The following is a 26,647-nucleotide window of genomic DNA, read 5'->3' as shown; positions in this document are numbered from 1 at the left end:
GCAGGTGCCCCTCTATTTATTTCTGGGTTTAATCCCCCTCCCTTTGCAGCCACCCCACGAGCTGGGGGGTGGTAGAAGCTTCTCCTTGGGGTGAAATCCCTGGGATTTGGGGCTGGGATGGGCGGCCAGGGCAGGCTCTGCTCCACTGTGAGCCTGGCCAGGCTCTTGCCAGGACAAAGGGCCTCTGATCCTGCAGCCTGGAGATGCTGCTGGAATATCAATCCCGAGCACTTTTGCCGAGTCAGTGCTTCCCCAAGCCAGATGGCTCCTCCAGAACTCATACTTTACATACAAATCAAAAAAAAACAGGGGAAAAAAACCAAAAAAAGGCAGATTCCAGCCCGTGCCTGTTTGGCCAAAGCAGCTGCTTGGATTATTTCTTTGTTTTGGGATTTTTCCCCCCTCGTGTGGGCTGTTTCTGGGCGAATTCCTTCAAAAGAAAAAAAGCCCAGAGAAGCCACAGGGCACTGGGAAAGGTCAGAGCAGACAAAGGAGGAGGGACACGGCGGCTGCTCCTCTGGAATACTGAACGCTCCAGGCAGTGCCCCGGGGTGGCCAGGCGGGATGGGACCCCATCCCGGGAATGCTGCGGCCACTGTGCCCCCCCAGCTCCATCAGCTGCTTCCAGGCAGATTGAATTTCACTTCTAGTTCCTCCCCAATCCGCTCCTGGGGGCGGGTTTGGATCCGGGTGGGATCCCTCGGGCGTGGCTGGGAATCGGCACAGGGTCCCATCCTCTGTCCCAACGGCCGAGGGTGATCCTGCCTGGCTCTGGCTCTGCATATCCCGGGATTTGGGGCATTTTAAGGCAGGAATAACCACTTGAGCCTGTGTGATACAGCCCACAAGGCTCCCTCTGGGAATTCTGCCTAGAGCTGGAGCTGATTACAAGAGCATTTCCAGCCTGGATGCGTGGGATGGGGATTCATTTGGAATCCTGCTCCTGGCAGTGGGGATGGAGCATCCTCTGGGATCCTGGTCTTTGTACGAGGATCGAGAATTCTCTGGGATCCTGGTCCTGGCAGCAGGGATGGGGCATCCTTTGGGATCCTGGTCCCGGTCCCTGGATCCAGAGCCGGGATCAGGGACGGGAGACGGAGCATCCTTTGGGATTCCGGTCCTGGCAGCCTGTGGGGTGGGACATCCTTTGGGCTCCCCAGTCCTGGCCCCCGGGGGGGCTCCCGGGTCGGGCTGTCCCTCGGGATCCGGGATGTCCCCGGTGCCAGGGGCGGGGGTGTCCCCTCGCTGCCATCCCCGCGCCCCGCCCGCCGCGCCCCGCCCCGCCCCGCCCAGGGGCGGCCCTTCGGGGGCACCGAGCGGAGCGGGACCTGCACCGGCTCCGGGTGAGTGCGGCCGGGATGGGGCGTCGCCATGCCCGTCCCCATCCCCGTCCCGGCCCCCATCCCTGTCCCCATCCCGGCCTCCATCCCTGTCCCCATCCCCATCCCTGGGGAGCGGCCCCGGGGGCCAAGGGTGTGAAGCCGCGCTCGCCGCGGGCCCGGGGGGTGTCCGGCCCCCAAAACCCGGGGCTGACCCCTCGGCACCCGGAGCGCACCCTCAGCATCCCATCCCCGCTCCGGGGGTCCCACCCCGCGCTCGGCACCCCCGCCGCGACCCCGCTGCGGTTCTGTAGCCCAGCACAAGCCTTTGGTGGCCACGGCTGCGGCCGGGGGGGGTCCGAGCTGCGGAGCGGGCGATGGGTCTCCTCGGTGTCCCCGAGCGGCACCGCCGGCCGTGCCAGCGCTCAGCGCTGCCCCCCGTGCCCCTTTCCCCCGCAGGACGGAGCGCTCGGGCAGGAGAACAATAGCGGCGCTGGAAAACAATGGGGCTGCCGCCCCTCGGCGCGTAGCGATGCGGGGAGGACGCGGGGGAGGCAGCGCGGCCGCGGAGTAGCGGCTGGAGCGGCGCGCCCGGGCGGGCACGGAGGAGCAGCGGCGGGCACGGGGTGAGCGCTCGGCCGCGTCCCGCCCTCCGTGTGCCATCCCATCCCATCCCACCCCATCCCATCCCGATCCGCCGCATCCCGAGCGCAGCATCCCGGCGGGAATTGTCGCCTTGGGCCGATGCTTTGCCGCCCATCGCGGCGGGGCCGCAGCGCCCTTGGGTGGGGTGGGAGCCGCGCTGGGCGGGGGTTGGGTTTGTGGGGAGGGAGTAGCGAGGCGTCCCCCGGGACAGGGATATTCCCACAATCCCTCGCACGGCCTGGGGCAGCCTCAGCTGCGCCAAATCCGCCGGGATCGGCCGGGGATGCTGCCAGAGCTGCCGTGCGCGGCCGGAGGGCACCGAGGCTGCAGCCCCCCCGAAATGCTGCGTTCTTTGAGGGAGCAGGGACGAACATCCCTCGAAATGCTGAAAACACAACGCTGGGGGAGTATTTCCTACTTTCCCCCTTGTTTTGTTGTCGTGTCTGAGCTGTGCATCTCCCCAGGAGCTTGGCAGGAGTGAGAGCTCATCCCTGCTCGGAGCAGGGCCAGGCTCGCTCTGCCCCGCGGGGCTCTCGGGGCTGCAGGGGTGTGGGAAGGGGCTCAGGGAGGTGGGTTTTAAGGAGGGGAACAAGTCTGAGGTCCGTGGGGTCCACCAGGCCTGGAGGCGCCAGTGGGAGTTGGTGCTGGAGGGCACAGAGGGCTCAACCCCTCGTGCCATGGGGACAGGGCACTGATTTCATCTGCTGGTGGTTTCAAAGCACTTTGTGAGGCCTCAGCACGGGCAGGGCACGGGGGAAATGCGTCAGCTGAGAGTGGGCAAACTGGGGCACGGGGGGGGGGGGCCGGTGCCAGGCCGAGCAATTGGGCAACTGCACTTTGCCAGCCCTTTCACTGGGGACGGGGTTCCAGCCCTTTGCCCAAGCCACGGTGGAATATTGGGGGTGCAGCAGTGGGTGGTGCCAGGCTGGCTCTCTGTTCCCCTCCACCCACCACCCAGAGCTTCTCCAAACCCAAAAAAGGAAGAATTTGCCCCTTTGCTGCTGCTCGGAAGGGGATGTGATGACGGAGGCGAAGGTGGCAGCGCTGGGGCGTAAACAGGAAACAGGATCCTCAGCACGGGAGGATGAACCTGCGTTTTGGAGCTCCCTTTCCATCCCCAAATGAGCCCTGGTTTTGTTTGGAGTTCAGCCCCGTGTCCCTCTCAAGGATTCAGGGCTTTGGCTTCCCCCCTTTGCATTATGTGATGCTCTGGAGGGAAGGTCTGTGTGGTACCAACACCCCACCCAGGCTGTGCTGCTCTGGGAGGGGCTTTTTCAGCCACCTTGGGGTTTTTTTCAGCCACTTTGGTACTTTTGGCACCATTTTTGCATGAGCCAACAGTCCTTCAATCCTCCTGGGACCTCCCCAGAGCTTTGCCATCTGCTGGTGGGGTCACCCACGAGTGAGATGCTGGTCCCTGCCCTCCCTGCCCCCACAGCTGCTGCACCCCAAATCTGGGGGGGCATCGATCCCCAAACCTCCAATCCGGCTGCAAAATCCACTGTCACTGCTGAGGGATAACCGGGATTATTGCCGGGTTTGCTCCCTGTGGGCGGGTGGGTGGGTGCAGGAGGGGCACTGCCAGCCCGGGCAGGAGGGTTGGGGCCGGATTTTGCCCGGTTTTCCCGGGATGCTGCTGTGGCTGCTCAGGAAACCCAGAGCTCCCTCAGCCCTTCCGCTGCTCGGGGCGATTTTTCGGTCCGAGTTTCTCTTCTGCTTTTCCCCCAGGGCCGGAGCCGCTTCCTGCCCTTCCCCTCCCGCTCCACCTCCAGCGTGGCCTTCGCAGCCTCTCCTGGGCTCTGAAACGTCCCACGGAATAGTTTGGCTGCTGCCAGTTGTTTGTTTGCCGGGATTTATCCCGACACCGGGATTTATCCTGACTCCAGGAGTTATCCCAACTCCAGGATTTATCCTGACTCTGGGAGCTATCCCGACTCCGGGATTTATCTTGACTCTGGGAGTTATCCCGACTCCGGGATTTATCCTGACTCCGGTATTTATCCCGACTCCAGGATTTATCCTGACTCCGGTATTTATCCCGACTCCAGGATTTATCCTGACCCCGGGATTTATCCCGACTCCAGGATTTATCCTGACTCCGGTATTTATCCCGAATCTGGCATTTATTTCAACTCCGGGATTTATCCCGACTCTGGGATTTATCTCAACTCCGAGAGTTATCCCGACTCTGGGATTTATCCCAGCTCCAGGATTTATCCTGACCCTGGGATTTATCCCAACTCCAGGATTTATCCTGAGTCTGGGATTTATCCCCACTCCAGGATTTATCCTGAGTCTGGGATTTATCCTGACTCCTGGAGTTATCCCGACTCTGGGATTTATCCCGATTCTGGGATTTATCCCAACTCCAGGATTTATCTCGACTCTGGGATTTATCTCAACTCCGGGAGTTATCCCGACTCTGGGATTTATCCCAGCTCCAGGATTTATCCTGACTCTAGGATTTATCCCAACTCCAGGATTTATCCTGACTCCGGGATTTATCCCGACTCTGGGATTTATCCCGACTCCGGGATTGCCTCTGGGTTTAGGGGCCGGTTCATCCTCCGGCACAGGTTTTACCACAAGGTCTTGGATTTGTTGTGGGATTGGGTGTTTTTCCTGCAGGAAAAGGGGTTTGTTTCCCAGGGAACTGGGAGGAAGCACATGGGGATGTTGGAGGGGGGAGAAAACGAGGCTTAGCAGAGTAAAAGCTTTTTTACCGCCCCAGTTTCCCTTTCCAGGACAAGGGAAGGGAGGGAAGAGACCCTGGGAAAAGGGAAGCCCATCAGGAGAGGTGGCACAAACATCCAAGGAAAAGCACAACCCTTTTTCATCATTCAAATCCACCCCAGTGTTGCATTTCTTCCCAGTGCCTGTTTTTCCACAGTGCTCCGAGTCCACTGGAGCTCCAGGGGCTTCACCCCTAATCCCATTTTAATTCTAATTCACTACATCCAAAAATCCCACTGGAGATCTAAGCCAGAGCCAGAGCCAAGGTGGGACTCGGGGGGAACTTCCCAAGTGTTTTGCACAGGAGCTGTTGTGGCACAGAAGTCCAGCCGGGACCATTGGGAGCTGAAGGACCAGCTCGGCTTCTCTGGGCGCTCGGAAGCCCGTCCTGGTGCCCCGGCCGGGGTTGGGATGGCACAGGGAGGCAGCGGCTGGATCAGTGCCCAGAGCTTTGCAGAATGAAATAACAGTAAAATAAGTGGGGGAAAGGAGCAGTTCCCGTTTATATCCCCCCCGTTCCCCGTCTGGCGGCACCGGGACATCCGTGGACGCTCCAAATGCAAATCCCGAGTAAACCAATCGGCGGGATTAAATTTTCAGTGACTTTCCGGCTCCTCTCCCTTATCTGATCTCCTCCTTCCCCATCCCTTCTCCATCCAACTCCTCCCACACCTGAGTCCACCAGAGCCCTTTCCGTGTCCCCCGAGCCTTTCCCGAGTCCCCCCGAGCCCTTCCCGTGTCCCCCGAACCTTTCCCGAGTCCCCCGAGCCTTTCCCGTGTCCCCCGAGCCTTTCCCGAGTCCCCCGAGCCTTTCCCGAGTCCCCCCGAGCCTTTCCCGAGTCCCTCGGAGCCTTTCCCGAGTCCCCCCGAGCCTTTCCCGAGTCTCCCCGAGCCTTTCCCGTGTCCCTCGGAGCCTTTCCCGTGTCCCCCGAGCCCTTCCCGTGTCCCCCGAACCTTTCCCGTGTCCCCCGAGCCTTTCCCGAGTCTCCCCGAGCCTTTCCCGTGTCCCCCCGAGCCTTTCCCGTGTCCCCCCGAGCCTTTCCCGTGTCCCCCGAGCCCTTCCCGTGTCCCCCGAGCCCTTCCCGTGTCCCCCCGAGCCTTTCCCGAGTCTCCCCGAGCCTTTCCCGTGTCCCCCGAGCCCTTCCCGTGTCCCTCGGAGCCTTTCCCGTGTCCCCCGAGCCCTTCCCGTGTCCCCCGAGCCCTTCCCGTGTCCCCCGAAGCCTTTCCCGAGCCCCCCCGAGCCTTTCCCGTGTCCCCCCGAGCCCTTCCCGTGTCCCCCGAGCCCTTTCCGTGTCCTCCGAGCCTTTCCCGAGAGCTCCCCCAGCCCGGGGGGTTGTTCTATCCCGGTTTTCGTGGGTCAGGAATGCGGGAATATGGCCCGGGGGGTGTTGTATCCTGGTTTTCCACGCTCAGGAATGCGGGAATGCGCTCACAGTGCTGTCTGTGCTCGTCCCCAGCTCAGCCCGATGCCCGGGGAGTGTTGTATCCCTGTTTTCCATGGCTCAGGGATGCAGGAATGCGGCCGGGGGTGGTGGTGTATCCCTGTTTCCCATGGCTCAGGGATGCGGGAATGCGGCCCGGAGGGTGTTCCATCCCTGTTTTCCATGGCTCAGGGCTCCGGGAATGCGGCCCGGGGGGTGTTGTATCCCTGTTTTCCATGGCTCAGGGCGCCGGGAATGAAGCCCCGGGGTGTTGTATCCCGGTTTTCCATGGCTCAGGGCGCCGGGAATGCGGCCCGGGGGGTGTTGTATCCCTGTTTTCCATGGCTCAGGGATGCGGGAATGAAGCCCGGGGGGTGTTGTATCCCGGTTTTCCATGGCTCAGGGATGCGGGAATGAAGCCCCGGGGGTGCTGTATCCCTGTTTTCCATGGCTCAGGGCGCCGGGAATGCGGCCCGGGGGGTGTTGTATCCCGGTTTTCCATGGCTCAGGGCGCCGGGAATGCTCACGTGGTGTCCGTTATCCCTGCCCAGCCCAGCCCGATGCCCGCGGCCAGGAGGGAGCGATGGATTTGGGAGCGGGAGAGCAGCTCGTGCCCTGTGGGAAGGACAAATTCATCTCCAAGTAAGAGCCGGGCTGGGATTGGGGAATGGGGAGGGGCTGCAGAATTCCAGGGGGGATGTTTATTTATTAGATAGTCAGTATAGGGGTTATATCTGTATATAATGAGTGGATATATCATATCATAGCTCATTGTATCACATTGTATTATTTTGTACTATATAATATAATGTAACACAATATAACGTAATATAATGTAATATAATATATGTCATATAATATAATATGATGTAATGTAATATAACTTAACATGATGTAATATCTCATTGTATCACATTGTATTATTTTGTACTATATAATATAATGTAATATAATATAACGTAATATAATGTAATATAACGTAATATAATGAAATATAATATATAATGTCATGTAATATAATATAATATAATTATAATATAATATGATGTAATGTAATATAACTTAACATGATGTAATATCTCATTGTATCACATTGTATTATTTTGTACTATATAATATATTGTAACATAATATAATGTAATTTAATATAACGTAATATAATATAATATAATGTAATATAATATAATATAATGCAATATAACATAATAATATAATATAATATAATATAATATGATATGATATAATAGAATAGAATAGAATAGAATATATATAATATAATGTAATATAATATAATATGATATAATATAATATAACGTAATATAATATAATGTCATGTAATAAAATGTAATATAATTATAATGTAATGTAAAATAACTTAACAAAATATAATATAATATCTCATTGTATCACATTGTATTATTTTATATTATATTATATATTGTAACATAATGTAACATAATATAATGTAATATAATATAATGTAACATAATATAATGTAATATAATATAACGTAATATAATATAATATAATAAAATAATATAATATAATATAATGTAATGTCATGTAATATAATGCAATGTAATATAATGTAATGTAACAAAATATAATATAATATAATATAATATAATATAATATAATATAATATAATATAATATAATAATATAATATAATATAATAATATAATATAATATAATATAATATAACCTAATAAATCTAATCTAGTCTAATCTAATCTAATTAACAAAATATAATTAATATAATATAATTAATATAATATAATGTTGCATTTTATTATAGCCTATCATAATACATAATATAATATTATAGTATAGTATATTACATTGCATTTTATTATATTATATTATGCTAAATTACAGTGTGTTTTTTGCTATGTCATATTATTTTATACCATAATATATTATATTATAGCATATTATTAGTTATATATTCTATTACATATCAATTATTAATTTTATTTTCTATATGATGAATGCATATATTATATTGCCCCATATTGCATAGTATTATAATACATATCACATAAAACAATATTTTATAGATTTATTATATTGTGTGTTATATTTAGACATTATATTTAATGTAATATTCTATATATAATCTGAAATACATATTGTATAACAATATATAATGTTATATATATAATGTTATACAGCAATATATAATATATTATCCAAGACCTGGAATATATAATGTATAGTGTATAATATATGATATATGATATATAATATATAACATATGATCCATGATATATAATATATAACATATTTAAAATATAATATAATATAATATAATATAATATAATATAATATAATGTAATATAATATAATGTAATATAATATAATATAATATAATGTAATATAATATAATATAATATAATATAATATAATATAATATAATATAATATATAAAATATTCCTCCGAGCTGGAAGGATGGGAGTGCCCCTGGATTTTAACTTGATTCAGTTGGATCTGGAAAGAAAAAGCCATTCTGGGGCAAGAAATGGTGATTTCCTTAAAAAAAAAAAAAAGGGGATTTTTGATGAGATTTTGAATTTTTCCTTCAGGGTGTGGCCAAATGCTCTGGAAAATTCCACAAAAAAAGCAGTTTTTGCTGAAAAAATCCGGATTCCTAATTGTTCTTTCATTCTTTGGTGAAGGAGCAAAAAGGTTCCCAAGTTTCAGGGAAGACCTTGGAGGACACAAAGCAAACCTGTGATATTTCCCCTCCTTTTTCCCTTCCTGTGATGTTTCCCCTCCTTTTTCCCTTCCTGTGAGATTTCCCCTCCTTTTTCCCTTCGGGTGGCCCCAAATTCCCGGGATTTGTGCCTGTTTGGTGGTGCTGAACATCCTCACCCCTCTCAGCCAGCCCAGCCTTGGGAATCCATCCAGGGGCTTCCCTGCCCTGGGATTCCTCCTGGGCTGAGCCAGCCTGGTCTGCTTTAGTTTTATTTATAATCTGAAATTTTTATTTTTATCTTTATTTTCCCCTTTTAAACTGTTTTTTCCCCTCTCTTTTTGCCCTTATTTTGATTTTTTTTGCTGTTTTGCCCCCAGACCAAGGCCCAGGCTCTGACTGAGCTGGAGGCTCCGGAGCCCGACACAACTTGTGACTCCACATGATCCAGCCCTTGGGGCTGCAGATGGTTTGTTTTCCACCCTCATGACCAACTGCTCCAGGATCTGAGGGATGTTCCTTCTCCTTGGGATCAGTGGGACAGGGAGCCCCGCCCGAGCCCACAGCAAATCCCTCCAAGGGAGTTCCAGAGGTGGCAAAAGACCCAAATTTGCCTCAAATTCAGCCGGTTTTGGGTCCTGCAGCAGCGCAGGAGGTTCCTCAGCCAGGGCAGCAATTCCTGTGTGTCCCAGATCCCAAAATCCCCCCCAGGCAGCTCAGGGACAGCCAGTGGTTCCTGCAGCATCTCCTCCTCTCCCTCCAAACCTCTCTCTGCATCTTTCCCATTTTTTTTCCCCAGGAATGAGCTGCTCCTGCACCTGAAGACCTACAACATCTACTACGAGGGGCAGAACCTGCAACTGCGGCACCGGGAGGTGAGAACGGCCCTGGGGTGGGATGGGGTGGGGTGGGATGGGATGGGATGGGGTGGGGTGGGGTGAGATGGGATGGGATGGGATGGGGTGGGGTGGGGTGGGAATCCTGGAATGATGGGATGGGATGGGATGGGATGGGATGGGATGGGGTGGGGTGGGGTGGGATGGGATGGAGTGGGATGGGATGGGATGGGGTGGGATGGGGTGGGATGGGGTGGGATGGGGTGGGGTGGGATGGGATGGGATAGGGTGGGATGGGATGGGGTGGGGTGGGATGGGATGGGGTGGGATGGGATGGGGTGGGGTGGGGTGGGATGGGATGGGATGGGATGGGATGGGATGGGATGGGGTGGGATGGGGTGGGGTGGGGTGGGGTGGGGTGGGATGGGATGGGGTGGGATGGGATGGGATGGGATGGGGTGGGGTGGGGTGGGGTGGGGTGGGATGGGATGGGATGGGGTGGGATGGGGTGGGATGGGATGGGGTGGGGTGGGGTGGGATGGGATGGGGTGGGGTGGGATGGGATGGGATGGGGTGGGGTGGGATGGGATAGGATGGGGTGGGGTGGGGTGGGGTGGGATAGGATGGGGTGGGGTGGGGTGGGGTGGGATGGGATGGGATGGGGTGGGATGGGATAGGATGGGGTGGGGTGGGATGGGATAGGATGGGGTGGGGTGGGATGGGAGGGGAGGGGATGGGAATCCTGGAATGATGGGATGGGATGGGATGGGATGGGATGGGATGGGATGGGATGGGATGGGAATCCTGGAATGATGGGATGGGATGGGAATCCTGGAATGATGGGATGGGATGGGATGGGATGGGATGGGATGGGATGGGATGGGATGGGATGGGATGGGATGGGATGGGATGGGATGGGATGGGATGACCTCTGAGCCCACCCAGTGCCACCCCTGCCACAGGCAGGGACACCTCCCACCACCCCAGGTTGCTCCAAGGCTTTCCAAACAGGCCTTGAACTTCTCTCTGAGATGGAGAGACTGGATTTGTGGAATGGATAAGGAATTCCCTGCCTGGTTTTCCAGGTCCCTTCCAGCCCAAACCATGCCATGATTCCATGTCACGATTCCATGTCAGATGCTTTGCCCAAGTTGAGGCAGATCCTGTCAGTTCCTCCTAACCCCATCCTGGAAGGCCACCGGCTTCTCCAGGCATGGCTTGTCCCAGAAAGCCACACTGGCTGTCACCAATCCTTGTTTTCCATGTGACTTAGGAGGGTTTCCAGCAGGATCTGCTCTGTGGCCTTCCCAGGCACAGGGATCAGACTGACCAGGCTTGGGAGGTCCAAACAATGCCCTTAAGTCACAGAATTGGGAGGGACCTTAAAGCCCACCCAGTCCCACCCCAGCCACGGGCAGGGACACCTCCCCCTGTCCCAGGGGGCTCCAGCCTGGCCTTGGATGCTCTAAACTGGAGAGCCTGGATTTGTGGAATGGATAAGGAATCCCTGGCTGGTTTTCACGGCCCCTGGGTGTGTTTGGGCTGCAGGAGGAAGGGGAGCTCATCGTGGAGGGGCTGCTGAACATCTCGTGGGGGCTGCGCCGCCCCATCCGCCTGCAGATGCAGGACGACCATCAGCGCATCCGCCCACCACCCTCCTCCTCCTCCTGGCACTCGGGCTGCAACCTGGGGGCCCACGGGTGAGCAGGGGGGGGCACCCCCAGACAGCCCCAAATACCCCCAAAACCACCCCCAGACACCCCCAAAGCCCAAACAGCCCCAAACACCCCAAACAGCCCCAAAATACTCCCCAAACACCCTGAAACAGCCCCAAACAGCCCCTAAACAGCCCCAAACACCCAAAACAGCCCCAAAATACTCCCCAAACACCCTGAAACAGCCCCAAACAGCCCCAAACAGCCCCCAAACAGCCCCAAAGTACTCCCCAAACACCCTGAAACACCCCAAACAGCCCCAAACAGCCCCCAAACAGCCCCAACAGCCCCAAACAGCCCCAAACAGCCCCAAAATACTCCCCAAACACCCTGAAACAGCCCAAACAGCCCCAAACAGCCCCAAACAGCCCCCAAACAGCCCCCAAACAGCCCCAAAGTACTCCCCAAACACCTGAAACACCCCAAACAGCCCCAAACAGCCCAAACAGCCCCAAAATACTCCCCAAACACCCTGAAACAGCCCAAACAGCCCCAAACAGCCCCAAACAGCCCAAACAGCCCCAAAGTACTCCCCAAACACCTGAAACACCCCAAACAGCCCCCAAACAGCCCCAAACAGCCCCCAAATACTCCCCAAACACCCTGAAACAGCCCAAACAGCCCCCAAACAGCCCCAAACAGCCCCCAAAACCCCCAGAAACACCCCCCAAACACCCCAAAACACCCCCAAACAGCCCCAGGAACACCCCCCAAACAGCCCCAGGAACACCCCCCAAACAGCCCCAAAATACACCCTAAACACCCTGAAACAGCCCAAACAGCCCCAAACAGCCCCCAAACAGCCCCAACAGCCCCAAACAGCCCCAAACAGCCCCAAACAGCCCCAAAGTACTCCCCAAACACCCTGAAACACCCCAAACAGCCCCTAAACAGCCCCCAAACAGCCCCAAACACCCCAAACAGCCCCAAAGTACTCCCCAAACACCCTGAAACAGCTCAAACAGCCCCCAAACAGCCCCAAACAGCCCCCAAAACCCCCAGAAACACCCCCCAAACACCCCAAAACACCCCCAAACACCCCCAGGAACACCCCCCCAAACAGCCCCAAAATACTCCCCAAACACCCTGAAACAGCCCAAACAGCCCCAAACAGCCCCAAACAGCCCCCAAACACCCCAGAAACACCCCCCAAACACCCCAAAACAGCCCAAAACAGCCCCAAACAGTCGCTAAACAGCCGCTAAACAGCCCCAAACACCCCCAGGAACACTCCCCAAACAGCCCCAAAGTACTCCCCAAACACCTCAAAACAGCCCAAACAGCCCCAAACAGCCCCTAAACAGCCCCCAAACAGCCCCCAAACACCCCAAACACCCTGAAACAGCCCAAACAGCCCCAAACAGCCCCAAACAGCCGCTAAACAGCCCAAAAACACCCCCAAACACCCCCAGGAACACCCACCAAACAGCCCCAAACACCCCAAGACACCCCCCAAACACCCCCAAACAGCCCCAAAATACTCCCCAGACACCCTCAAACACCCTCAAACAGCCCCAAAATACTCCCCAGACACCCCCAAACAGCCCCAAACACCCCAGAACACCCCCAAACACCCCCAGACACCCCCAGCCCAGCAGGGGTTCGGGGGTTGCTGCTTCAGCCTGTGCCCAGTTCTGTCCGAGGGGCAACACCCGCTCGGAGCAGAGACTGAGACAAAGGAGGGTTTGCTTTGAAAAGCCTCCCCCTTGCAAAGACCCCCAATTTTTTTTACACCCCCCCCTTTGGCAAAGACCCCCCTCTTTGGCACCCCCTCCCTCTTTTGTAATCCCTCCTTTTTGTAGAACTCTCCTTTTCTAAAACTCCCCTTTTGTTACCTCCCCTCTTGTAAAAACTCCCCCCCTTTTGCAGACTCCCCCTGTGCAAAGACCCCCCTTGTCTCAAAGACCCCCATTTTACACCCCCCTTGTCTCAAAGACCCCCCTTTTTACACCCCCTTGTCTCAAAGACCCCCCTTTTTACACCCTCCTTTTTACTCCCCCCTTTTCTCAGACCCCCATTGTACATCCCCCTTTTCTCAAGGACCCCCCTTTTTACACTCCCCTTTTTCAAAGACCCCCCTTTTTACACCCCCCTTTTCTCAAAGACCCCCATTTTACACCCCCCTTTTCTCAAAGACCCCCCTTTTACACCCCCCTTTTTACAGCCCCTTTTCTCAAAGACCCCCCTTTTTACACCCTCCTTTTTACACCCCCCTTTTCTCAAAGACCCCCATTTTACACCCCCCTTGTCTCAAAGACCCCTCTTTTTACACCCCCTTTTCTCAAAGACCTCCCTTTTTACTCCCCCCTTTTCTCAGACCTCCCTTTTTACACCCCCCATTTTACACCCCCCTTTTCTCAAAGACCCCCCTTTTACACCCCCCTTTTTACACCCTCCTTTTCTCAAAGACCCCCCTTTTACACCCCCCTTTTTACACCCTCCTTTTCTCAAAGACCCCCCTTTTTACACCCTCCTTTTTACTCCCCCCTTTTCTCAGACCTCCCTTTTTACACCCCCCTTTTCTCAAAGACCCCCATTTTACACCCCCCTTTTTTCAAAGATCCCCCTTTTTACACCCCCCTTTTACACCCCCCTTTTTACACCCCCCTTTTTACACCTCCCTTTTTACACCCCCCTTTTCTCAAAGACCCCCCATTTTACACCCCCCTTTTTACCCCCCCCTTTTCTCAGACCCCCCTTTTTACACCCCCCTTTTTACACCCCCCTTTTCTCAAAGACCCCCATTTTTACACCCCCCTTTTTACACCCCCCTTTTCTCAAAGACCCCCCTTTTTACACCCCCCTTTTTACTCCCTCCTTTTTGCGACCCTGCATTTCACAAATGACTCTTTTTTGCAAATTCCCACCTTCTGCAACACCCCCTTTTTCCAAAGACCCCCCCCCCTTTTTAAAGACCTCCCTCCTCGCACCCCCCTTTTGGCAAAGACCCCCTTTGTCTTCCCCAGAGCCCCCCTTTGCACCCCCTTCTTTTATACCCCCCCCTTTTTTTAACCACCCCCTCCTGTGCTCAGACCTCCCTTTAGTTCCAAAAAGAAACAGCCCCCTCATTTTTCAACTTCCTCCTTTTTTAACCCCCCATTTTGCAAATCTCCTCTTTCTGCACCCCCTTTTTTCACACCCCCCCCCTTTGGAAAACTCCCCTTCTTCAAACCCCCCTTTTTGCAACACCCTTTTTTCCAAAGCCCCCCCTGCTTTGCTGAGACCCTCCTTTAGTTTCAAAACCAAACAACCCCCCCTTTAGAGCCCCAACCTTTGCAAAACTGCCCCTGCTGCAAAGACCCCCCTTTTTTTTTGCCAGGACCCCCCGTTTTGATGACCCCTCCTTTTTGCCCCCCCTTCTTGCAAACCTCCCCCTTTTTTTTTGCCAGGACCCCCCGTTTTGATGACCCCTCCTTTTTGCCCCCCCCCCCTTCTTGCAAACCTCCCCCTTTTTAACCCTCCCCCCTTTTCCAAGACCCTCCTTTCCACCCCCTCCTCTTGCAGCCCCCCCTTGCAAAGCCCCCCCTTCAAATTCCCCTTTTCCCGCAGGAGCCCCCCCAGCCCCACCTGGTCCTCACTCCCACCCATTTCCATGCTGGATGCTGCTCCCATCCCGGTATTCCCGAGGGATCCGGGGCTGCAGCTGCATCCTGGGATTTGCTGAGTCTATGGAGGGCTCTGCCTCCTTTTCCCTGCTTTTTCCTGTTTCCCAAGGGATAATTATCCTGCAGGAACTCCCCCGGCCCCACCTGGTTCTCCCTCCCACCTATTTCCATACTGCTCCCATCCCAATATTCCCGAGGGATTCAGGGCTGCAGCTGCATCCCAGGATTTGCTGAGTCTATGGGAGGCTCTTCCCTGCTTTTTCCTGATTTTTTCCTGTCTCCCGAGGGATAAAAAGGGTCTGGTTCAGCTTTCCCTGTGCAGGTCGTGTGCCAGAGCCAGGGAAAAGCTTCTTGGCTCCTCAGCACCCCTTTCCTGGGAAGAGCCTGGACGGGATAACCCCTCCAAGGGTTTTTTGGGAGCAGGGCAGGGTGGGATTCAGGATTTCTGTGCTGAGACCCTGCAGGGCTCGTTCCCTGCTGAACCCCCGGGGAGAACAGGGAGCTTCCCAGGCAGGAGCGGGCGGGGCTCAGGGTGGGAGGGAGATTCCCTGGATTATCATTCCCGCAGAGCCACCGGCTGGCAGGGCACCCCCTCACTCTGCCCACCCGCAGGTCCGTGCTCAAGCCCAGCACCCTCCCGGACATCCAGGTGACTCCTGCAGAGGCCGCTCCCAGCTCGGAGGCTCCCGGGAATGCCGCAGGTGAGCCGGGCTTGGATCCGCTGGGATTTGTGCCGGGGGTTGGGAGGAGCTTCTCCATATTCCAGTTTAATCTGAGGGAACACAAACCAGACTCGTTTGGAACTCCAGACTCTCCTTCCCATCCTGCTCCAGGTTCTTGGAAGGCGCTTCCAAAGTACTTTTATTTGTTTGGTTTAATCTTTGCCTGAACGGCCCCAAACCCGATGATCTCCAAGGTCTTTTCCAACCTACGGAATTCCCTGATTCCCAGGGATTTTTGCTCAGGGAAGGGGCGCGGTGGGATGTGAGGGAGAAGAGCTTGGGAAGAACAGGGGGATGGAGCGAAGGGTCTCGTGGGATCGCCGGGAAAAGGATGTCGGCGCTTCCCCTTCCCGGAGGCTGCGCTTTTCGGGGAGCAGAATGGGAAGCGCCGTTTCCATGGGGAGTGTTTGTCCCCTCCGGATTTTCCTCCGTGGAGCAGGAAGAGCTCGGCCAGAGCCTCGTTAACCCCTTGTTCGGAGCAGGGACAGAGGGGGACAGGCACGAGCTGTCCCACCGGGAATTCCACCGGGAAAAACCTGCTGGAGGCGTTTTCCTCGTTCAGTTTTGATGATTTGGGGGGTCATTTCTGGCGGGGGGCAGGGAAGGACCAGCTCATCCTTTCGCCTTTGGGATGCTCATCCACATTCCAGCTGAGCCCTCGATCCATGAAATCCCATCCCTGCTCCTCCAGCTTTTTCCCTGTTTCTTTTTGATCTTCCCACTCACGACACTTTGCCTGTCTTAGGAAAAGCTTTCCTGGGAGGTGCCCACCCCACCTCACCCCAACAGCCTCATCACCTCAATCCTCTGCCAGCGCATAAGAAAAAAGCCTTTTATTACATTTCCCCCTAAAATCCAGCGAAACTCAGCCCCGATGTGCATTCCTGGCTCCTCGGAGCGCTCAGCGCCCCTGGAGCGGCGTGTCCCGGGGATTTGTCCTCGCTGCAGACATGCTTGGAATGAAAACACCCAAGGCTGGAGCCAGGGAGGGTCATTAGGGATGAAGAGCCGCTTTGGAACAATCTGGCTCCGGGCCAGGGCTCCCGCAGGGGTCGGAGCCGCTGCCCTCGTTTGCCTGTTCTCATTAAAGGGAGGGAGGAAAGGGAAAGTTAAAGTATGGAAAAGCCGGGGAAGATGTTCCAGCTCCCGGGAAAAGGGGTTATAGCCAGGGAGCAGCGCGGCTCAGGCAGGGAATTCGGAATCAATCACCTCCTGAAGGAGCTGGGGGAGAATAAACTCGTGGCTGTGGTTTAAACTGGGGGGTTAAATGTGTGCTGGGAAGTTTGGAGGGCTGGATTCCTGGGAAGTTTGTAGGGCTGGATTCCTGGGAAGTTTATAGGGCTGGATTCCTGGGAAGTTTATAGGGCTGGATTCCTGGGAAGTTTGTAGGGCTGGATTCCTGGGAAGTTTGTAGGGCTGGATTCCTGGGAAGTTTATAGGGCTGGATTCCTGGGAAGTTTATAGGGCTGGATTCCTGGGAAGTTTGGAGGGCTGGATTCCTGGGAAGTTTGTAGGGCTGGATTCCTGGGAAGTTTATAGGGCTGGATTCCTGGGAAGTTTGTAGGGCTGGATTCCTGGGATGGGGATTCTGCATCCATGGGGAGAATCAGGAACATTCTGGAATCAATCACCTTTATTCAGGAGGTGAGGGAGAATAAACTGGTGACTGTAGTTTAAACTGGGGAGTTAAATGAGTTCTGGGAAGTTTGTGGGGCTGGATTCCTGGGATGGGGATTCTGCATCCATGAGAAGAAGCAGAGTCAGGAATCAATCAGCTCCTTCAGGAGCTGGAGGAGAATAGTCTGGTCACTGTGGTTTAAACTGGGGAGTTAAATGTGTGCTGGGAAGTTTGTGGGGCTGGTTCCTGGGAAGTTTGTGGGGCTGGTTCCTGGGAAGTTTGTGGGGCTGGTTCCTGGGAAGTTTGTAGGGCTGGTTCCTGGGAAGTTTGTGGGGCTGGTTCCTGGGAAGTTTGTAGGGCTGGTTCCTAGGATGGGGATTTCTGCATCCATGGAGAGAATCAGGAACATTCTGAATCAATCAGCTCCTTTAGGATTTGGAGGAGAATAGTCTGGTCACTGTGGTTTAAACTGGAGGGTTAAATGTGTGCTGGGAAGTTTGTAGGGTGGATTCCTGGGATGGGGATTTCTGCATCCAGAGGGGCACTCCCAGCATCAGGAAGGTTTCGGACCCGCAGACTGTGCTCAGTGGGTGGTGCCCCCCGGGATCACCCATCGCGCTCCCGCCTGGCACAGCCCCCCGAGGTGCCCTCCGGGATCAGCCATCCCGCTCCTGTGGGCACAGACCCCCGGAGCCGCCCCGGGCTGTGCGGGTGGGGCGGGGCGGGAGCCGGTGGGTTCTGACCCCTCTCCCGGAGTATTCCCAGCCCTCTGGAGCCGCCCTGGAGCGGGACGGGCAGGGCGAGGCGGGATGTGGGGGGTTCTGACTCCTGTCCCGGATCCCCGCAGCCCCCCGGAGGATGCCCCGGGCCGGTGTGGGGTGGGATGCGGAGGTTCTGACCCCTGTCCCGGATCCCCGCAGCCCCCCGGGGGATGCCCCGGGCCGGTGTGGGGTGGGATGCGGAGGTTCTGACCCCTGTCCCGGATCCCCGCAGCCCCCGGGGAGGATGCCCCGGGCTGTGCGGGTGGGATGCGGAGGTTCTGACCCCTGTCCCGGATCCCCGCAGCCCCCGGGGAGGATGCCCCGGGCTGTGCGGGTGGGATGCGGAGGTTCTGACCCCTGTCCCGGATCCCCCCAGCCCCCCGGGAGGATGCCCCGGGCCGGTGTGGGGTGGGATGCGGAGGTTCTGACCCCTCTCCCGGATCCCCGCAGCCCCCCGGGAGGACGCCCCGCAGCTGGTGCGCACCCGCAGCGATGTGGGCGTGCGGCCCCGCGGCACTGCGCGCAGTGCGGGCGAACAGCGGCGGCTCCGCCGGCATCGCTTCTCCATCAACGGCCACTTCTACAACCACAAGGTGAGCGCGGCCGCGGCGCCGGGAATGGTCCGGGTTATCCCGGGAATGCCCCGGGCGGGACTCACCGGGAATTGTGCCCCGCAGACCTCCGTGTTCACCCCCGCCTTCGGCTCCGTCACCAACGTGCGCGTGAACAGCACGATGAGCACCCCGCAGGTGCTGCGGCTGCTGCTCAACAAGTTCAAGGTGGGCCTGGGGAGAGAAAAAGGGGCTTTGATGTGGTTGGGATTGAATGTTTGATAAGGAAATATGCGGGTTTAAGGGGCTGTTGTTGTGGGAATTATTTAATGTGTTGTATGGGGTGTGTGGAATGTGATAAATGTGTTATTTCTGTTATAGAGATATATATATTTTATATAGATTATGTAGAGATGATATACAGATTATATATAGATTACATAGAGATAATATATAAAATATAGAGATTGTGTAGATATACAGATTATATAGAAATAATATAGACATTATATAGGGATATACAGATTATATATAGATAATATAGAGATTATATAGACTATATAGAGATTATATAGACTATATATATAGATAGATTATATAGCGATATTACATAGATAATATATAAAATATCGAGTTTATATAGAGATTTACAGATTATATATAGACAATATAGAGATTATGTAGACTATGTATAGATATATAGATTATATATAGAGATACTACAGAGATAATATATAATACAGAGATTATATAGAGATATACAGATTATATAGAAATAATATACAGATTATATAGATTATATAGATAGATAGATTAGATAGATTATATATAGATTATATATAAAATATAGAGATTATAGGGAGACATACAGATTATATAGAAATAATATAGACATTATAGAGAGATATACAGATTATATATAGATAATATAGGGATTATATAGACTATATAGAGAGAGATTATATAGATTATATATAGAGATACTATAGAGATAATATATAAAATATCGAGATTATATAGAGATATACAGATTATATAGAAATAATATAGACATTATATAGAGATATACAGATTATATAGAAATAATATAGACATTATATAGACTATATATAGATAGATTAGATAGATTATATATAGATACTATATAGATAATATATAAAATATCGAGATTATATAGAGATATAAAGATTATATATAGATACTATATAGATGATATAGACTATATATAGATATATAGATTATACAGATTATATAGAGACTATCTAGAGACTATTTAGACTATATATAGATATACAGATTGGGTAGATCTTATATAATATACATTATATGCCATACGTAATATTTAACACATATTAATGAGAATGATCTTAAATATATTTTCCTATATATGAATATATATTTATAAGTAAGTTTAATGTTTTCAAATGTTTTAATTTTGTTCATTTTATTGCATATTATATATTGTATATCATATATTTTTATTAATTATATCCAATATTCTGTATCACATATAATATATAAGGTGTTGTATATATTATATATATAAGGTGTTATATATTAATATAATGTATTATTATTATATATTATTATATATTATTATATATTATTATATACAATATATATAATTATATGTAATAATATATATTATTATATATTATTATATATTATTATATATATTATTATATACAATATATATAATTATATATAATAATATATATTATTATATATTATTATATACTTTATTATATACAATATATATAATTATATATATAATTATATATATTGTATATTATCATATATATTATTATTATACAAAATATATAATTATATATATAATTATATATATTATTGTATATTATTGTTATATATTATATACATTATATATTATTATATATTATATGAATAATATATAGATCATATATTGCATATATTATACCTATATATAATACATAACATATATATAATTCTACTATTAATTATAATATTTTAAAATGTATTTATAGATTAATACATATTTATTAATAACTATATTGAGAAATACAGTTATAGTTTAAAATAATTAATTATATTAATAATACACTATACACATTATTATGTAACATCTATTGTATATGATACATTGTACATGATAGATGTAATTTATTATATATCATTGTCCTGGGCTGAGCTGGCAAAACACCAACTGTCCAGGACAGAAAAGTGTTCCTCCCTCCCACAACCAGCCAAGGGATGAGAAGAGGGAGAGAGGGAAAAAAAACTTCCAAAGCCAGGTCTGTGCTGAAACTCACTCCATGTATTTATACAGAAAAGAGAAAATTCAGAGGATGCTACAATATAACACACACACACACAAGTTATGTATAACAAGAATAACTTCCCACTCCCCAATTAATGCAAAGCCCATTACTCTAAATTCATAAGCACTCCAAAAGACACTCAGCAAGAAAGAGAAAGTATAACAACAAAATATTTCTACTTCCCTGAATGCAACAAATTGCAAGCAGAGGAACAGGAGCAGGGCCCGGCACAGCAGAGGAGCTGCTGGATGTCCCACTCTCCTCTTAGTGCAGCCATGGTGGAACTGCCCAAGCCACTCCCACACACTGGGTTTTACCCCCTTTGAGATGATGTAGGATGGTATGGAATACAAGATTATTGGCTGGAAGAAGTCAGCTGTGAGCTGGCTCAGCCCAGCTTAAATCAGCTGACAATCCTAGGCCTAGCTGAACTTTAAAACCCAAGTTTAGGCCCACCTGCCTAAACCCATAACATATTCCACCCCTTATTCCGTGCCATATTACGTCACTCAGATCTAGCTATTCCCGCCCTTAAACAGTCCTTGTTCTTTCCAGGGCTGTCTTCCACCCCTCCATATTGTAGGCAATAGTCCATTAGGATGAGGCAGGTACTTTAGGCAGGAAAAAAACCAGTTCATCATTGGACACCAACACCAGTTCAGCTCAGGTCTCCTTCATCTGATGGTTCATGTCCTGCAACACAGAACTCAAAATGCAAGTTACCTTTTTTTCTCAAGGTTAAATGTCCTTGAGGCACACACTGGGATCATCCCATCCCCTTCTCAGGGGTCACTATCCCCACACTGGGGTCACTATCCCCTCTCAGGGGTTTCACAATAGTGACCAGGTTTGGCTTAGGTGTTGCCAACCCTGGACTGGCCCCCTTCCCCCTCCCAGAACCTTCCCAGCAGAGGAAAGGAAAAAAAACTGAAAAGAAACGCACTCTAAAGAAACTGAACTGAATAAGAAGAATAAATTATATTTACTAACATTCACAAACCACACTGTACACACAATACACAGGATCCCACCCCCCAGGGGAGAGGGGAAGGGAGAAAAGGGGATTGATTAGCCGGAAAATAGGGAAAACACCAACCCAACCCAAAGAAACTGAATGAATCAAAACAAACACAACTAAAAACCTCAAGGAAGGGGAACAAGAATGAAACAATCTCACCCAGGACAGGAGAAACACCAGGGACCGGAGGGACCAGACTTCCACCACCTCCCTCCAGCTCCTCAGCCAAGCAGGGCAGCCACAACAAAACCACTCCCCCTCTGCTACCTGAAGACACGTGTGGAATCCTTGTAACTTCCTTAGATACAATGGGTGCTGAGGGAGCCATGGGGCAAACCATTACAATCACATATATTAGATGTCATACATAATATGAATCTATTACATGTCACTATATTAATTATAATAACTTTATACATATCTATGAGTATATATATTTATAAATATCTATTAAATACGCAATTATGCAGAACACCACATTAAAATATTGCATTAATTTATTTAAGATTATAATTAATTTATTGTATTATTGTATAAATATTTTGGTATATTTTATACTTCTGTATAACTATATATATGAAGTATATATTTAATATATTGATAATTTATTCTTATTAATTTATTAATATTGGTAATGAGTTTGTATATTAAAATTTATTAAGATATATGTTTATAAATATATATATAGCACATATACACATTAAATATATGTATTGTATATATTCTATAAAATCGAACTGTGCAGCAAAATAACGGGATAGTTTTATAATTCCTTGGCCATGCCGAGATCAATCCTGGATTTCCTGTGCTTTGTGTGTCCCCAGATCGAGAACTCGGCGGAGGAGTTCGCTCTGTACATCGTGCACACCAGCGGGGGTGAGTGTGGGTATTGCCCCCCCCTGGGCTGGGTATTGCCCCCCCTGGGCCGGGTATTGCACCCCCTGGGCTGGGTATTGCCCCCCCATGCCAGGTAATGCCCCCCCTGAGCCGGATATTGCCCCCCCCCCCCCCCCGGGCCGGGTATTGCTCCCCCCCCCCGGGCCGGGTATTGCTCCCCCCCCCGGGCCGGGTATTGCTCCCCCCCCCCGGGCCGGGTATTGCTCCCCCCCCCCGGGCCGGGTATTGCCCCCCCCTGGGCTGGGTATTGCCCCCCCGGGCCGGGTATTGCCCCCTACACTGGTCAGTGCCCCCCGCCCCGGGCAGTGCCCCCCACCCCGGGCAGTGCCCCCACTCCAGGGAGTACCCCCCACCCCGGGCAGTGCCCCCCCACTCCATGCAGTGCCCCCCGCCCCGGGCAGTGCCCCCCGCCCCGGGCAGTGCCCCCCACCCCGGGCAGTGCCCCCCCCACCCGAGGGAGTGCCCCCCACCCCAGGGAGTGCTCCCACCCCAGGGAGTGCCCCCCACCCCGGGCAGTGCCCCCCCCCCAGGGAGTGCCCCCCACCCCGGGCAGTGCCCCCCCACCCCGGGCAATGCCCCCCACCCCGGGCAGTGCCCCCACCCCGGGCAGTGCCCCCACGCCCGTTCTGTCCCGCAGAGAAGCAGAGGCTGCGGGGCAGTGACTTCCCGCTGCTGGCGCGGGTGCTGCAGGGCCCCTGCGAGCAGGTGGCCAAGGTGTTCCTGATGGAGAAGGACCAGGTGGAGGAGGTGACCTACGACGTGAGTGCCGGGCCAGGGGGGCTCTGCTCGGGTGGGCATGGAGTGGGCACAGAGCCCTGGAATGGGTTGGGCTGGGGGGACATTGAAGGTCTCATTTCACCCCCTGCCCTGGGCAGGGACAACTCCCACTGTCCCAGGTCACTCCAGCATGGCCTTGGACACTCCCAGGGATGGGGCAGCCACAGCTTCTCTGGGAATTCCATCCCAGCCCCTTCCCAATATCCCACCTCACCCCACTCCCTGCCAGTTGAAATCCATCCCAGTGCCAGTTGAACCCCAAGTCTTTCAGCTGCCTCTGGGCTGGAGCTGAGGAGGGGCTGAGACCCCCAGAGCTGCTGGTGGGATGGAGCTGGAGCTGCCAGGGATGGGCAGGAGCCCTGGAATGGGGTGGGATGGAGGGTCCTTGAAGGTCACCCAGTGCCACCCCTGCCCTGGGCAGGGACACTTCCCACTGTCCCAGGGGGCTCCAACCTGACCTCGGACACTCCCAGGGCTGGGGCAGCCCTGGAATTCTCTGGGAATTCCATTCCAGCCCCTCCCCACCCTCCCAGGGAATGATCCCTTCCCACTGGATGGATGTCTCCCTGTGCTGGGGCTGCAGGAATTGCTTTGCATCTCCCTCTGAAAACTCCCCATTTTATGGCAAAAACCTTGTTCTGAGCTCCAAGTCCGGCCCAGAGCCTGTTGTGCCATCCCAGATCCCACCACGGACGGGCGATTTCAGCGCAGCCTTTGGAGCCGCTGATGTTTTTCCAGCCGGGAAAGCTCCCCCGTGCCATCTGCTGGTGGCACCTGCTGAGAAAATCGATCTGGGACGAGGCACTTTTGGGCGATATTCGGCCTTAATGAGCTCTCTGAGACGCTGGGGATGCTCAGGGCGCTGCCAAGCCTGGCAGCCTGTGGGTGAAATCAAATAAATGAAATAAAATAAATAAAGAAATCACTAATTGGAAGTTCTTTCCCTTGCCTGGCACTCATTTGCACAGGCTGATGTCCACAGTGTGCAGAGGGAACATCCCGTTTTTTAGGATTGCTGCAGAAATCGGGGGATCCTTGACTAAAATGCAGGGGGAGGGCACTGCCTTCGGCCTCGCTGGGTCGGTCCATCCCCCTCCTCATCCCCTCCTTTGCCATTTCCCTTCCGCCCAGGTCGCTCAGTACATCAAGTTTGAGATGCCCATCCTGAGGAGCTTCATCCAGAAGCTGGAGGAGGAGGAGGACCGGGAAGTGAAGAAGCTGATGCAAAAGTGCGTTGAGGGGGATCTGGTTTGATCCCCAAACCCCCTTTGTGCAGCTCTGCATCCCTAAAGAGTGCAAAGCCACAGAGGTTTCAGCCACTCCGGGGGTTTCTTGGCCAGTTTGGTGCTGAGAATTCCTGTTTCCTGTGCCCTCCAGGTACAGCATCCTGCGGGTGATGATCAAGCAGAGGCTGGAGGAGATCTCGGAAGGTCCCACCGCGATGTGAGACCCTCCAGCAGAGCCACGTCCCTGTGGCATGGACTGCACCAACCCCCAGATCCCCGTCATTCCCAGAGCATTCCCGGTGTCCATGTGGATCGCCCCAGCCCCGGGCCAGCCCCCCATCCTGCTGTGCCTTCCTCCTTGGCACACGTGGCTTCTCCCAGCAGGGCTCTGGCTGGTGGCAGCTGCAGCCAAAACCTCAAATCCCTGGAGAACACAGGGAAAAACAGGGGGAAAAAGACAAAAAAAAAAAAGAGGAAATCCTTGATGAGCACAGTGAGGGCTCCAAGTGTTCCAGAGCAGGAATTTGGGGCTCGGCTGGGGAATGCCCACACAGAGGACCCTCTGCTCAGTGGCAAGAGAGCACAAATAATTCCTCTTTTTGGTCTTTTTTTCCTGAAGAAAAGCACATTTCTATCGCAATAATTCGCAGGGGACGGGAAGTTGCTGTAAATCCAAAGGGGAGGATGAGATTTGGGGGGGATTAACCCTGTCCTGGTGGATTTACAGCACGACAGTGAATCCCATTTTCCCGGAGCGTTCCCTAAACCTGCACCTGGTGGTGTAACCCCCTCCCTCCCCCTTTCTAATTTGCACTAATTTTAGGGATTTTGAAGCAACCCACCATGTCAAACCTCTCTGGTATCTGTAAATGCCAAATAGCACTCGCAGGGATAGTTGAGGGCATGGAGCATCTCCAGGGTGCTGGATGGGAAGGGAGGGAAAGCAGAAATAAAGAGGATTTTATTTTCCAAATCCATCTCCCAGAGGGGCCAGCACATCATCCTGGTGCAACCAGGACCAGACTGGCTCCATCACCACCATCACACCTGGAAAAAAACCTCTTTCCCCCCAGGCTAAACCAGCAATATCAATTTTATACCTCGATGTGAACTAAAACTCTGACCTTCTCCCTCCCTTTGAGTTTTTGCAAGGTATCTTTGTAATTGTTTGGTTTTTTTCCTTAAATTTTAATGGTACCTTTTCCACCTTTAACACGTGTTTGGGAAAGTGTTGTACAGCGAGAGGAGCTTTTGATGCAATTGAAGGATGATTGTGGCATTGCTGAGTGGATTAACAAGAAAATAAAATATGTAGCAACTTAATACAGAATAAACCCCCTGGATTTGGAGCCTGATTTGGCCAAAATCACAGAATCAGAGAATGGATTGGGTTGGAAAAGCCCTCTGAGATCACCAAGTCCAACCCTTGGTCCAACTCCAGTCCCTTTACCAGATCATGGCACTCAGTGCCACGGCCAAGCTCAGTTTCAAACCCTCCAGGGATGGGGAATCCACCCCCTCTCTGGGCAGCCCATTCCAATCCCTGAGCACTCTCTCTGCAAAGAATTTCTTTCTGCTCCCCAACTTCAATTTCCCCTGGCAGAGCTTGAGCCCATCGTGCCCCCTTGTCCTATTGCTGAGTGCCTGGGAGAAGAGACCAACCCCCACCTGGCCACAACTTCCCTTCAGGCAGTTCCAGACAGTGCTGAGGTCACCTCTGAGCCTCCTCTTCTCCAGGCTGAACCCCCCCAGCTCCCTCAGCCTCTCCCCACAGCACTTGTGCTCCAGTCCCTTCTCCAGCCTCGTTGCTC

General features: G+C 51.6%; 1 protein-coding gene across 3 annotated transcripts; it reads left to right on the top strand.

Moving 5' to 3' along the window:
* The first annotated feature begins 1,281 nt into the window (after positions 1–1,281).
* On the top strand, positions 1,282–26,170 carry RASSF2 (Ras association domain family member 2). Of its 3 annotated transcripts, XM_071579225.1 has the most exons (12): positions 1,282–1,343; positions 1,779–1,945; positions 6,670–6,760; positions 9,613–9,688; positions 11,198–11,349; positions 15,582–15,670; positions 18,521–18,663; positions 18,748–18,849; positions 22,761–22,812; positions 23,471–23,592; positions 24,742–24,839; positions 24,988–26,170. In XM_071579225.1, exons 3-12 carry the CDS (start codon positions 6,702–6,704, stop codon positions 25,055–25,057), a joined length of 963 nt encoding a protein of 320 aa, XP_071435326.1. In that variant the 5' UTR covers positions 1,282–1,343; positions 1,779–1,945; positions 6,670–6,701; the 3' UTR covers positions 25,058–26,170. The 3 variants fall into 3 exon arrangements, with proteins under 3 accessions (XP_071435326.1, XP_071435328.1, XP_071435327.1); XM_071579227.1 differs by lacking the exon at positions 18,748–18,849; XM_071579226.1 differs by lacking the exon at positions 1,779–1,945 and having other exon boundaries at positions 1,299–1,343.
* The last annotated feature ends 477 nt before the right edge of the window (positions 26,171–26,647 follow it).

Source organism: Pithys albifrons, chromosome 29, assembly GCF_047495875.1.
Source record: "Pithys albifrons albifrons isolate INPA30051 chromosome 29, PitAlb_v1, whole genome shotgun sequence".
Classification (NCBI taxonomy): Eukaryota; Metazoa; Chordata; class Aves; order Passeriformes; family Thamnophilidae; genus Pithys; species Pithys albifrons.
This window is presented reverse-complemented; position numbering and strand designations above follow the sequence as displayed.

Coding starts and splice junctions, on each gene's coding strand:
- RASSF2 (XM_071579225.1), top strand. CDS start 6,702: ATGGATTTGGGAGCGGGAGAGCAGCTCGTGCCCTGTGGGAAGGACAAA. Junction 6,761..9,612: donor AAGGACAAATTCATCTCCAA/GTAAGAGCCGGG, acceptor TTTTTTCCCCAG/GAATGAGCTGCTCCTGCACC. Junction 18,850..22,760: donor TGCTGCTCAACAAGTTCAAG/GTGGGCCTGGGG, acceptor GTGTGTCCCCAG/ATCGAGAACTCGGCGGAGGA.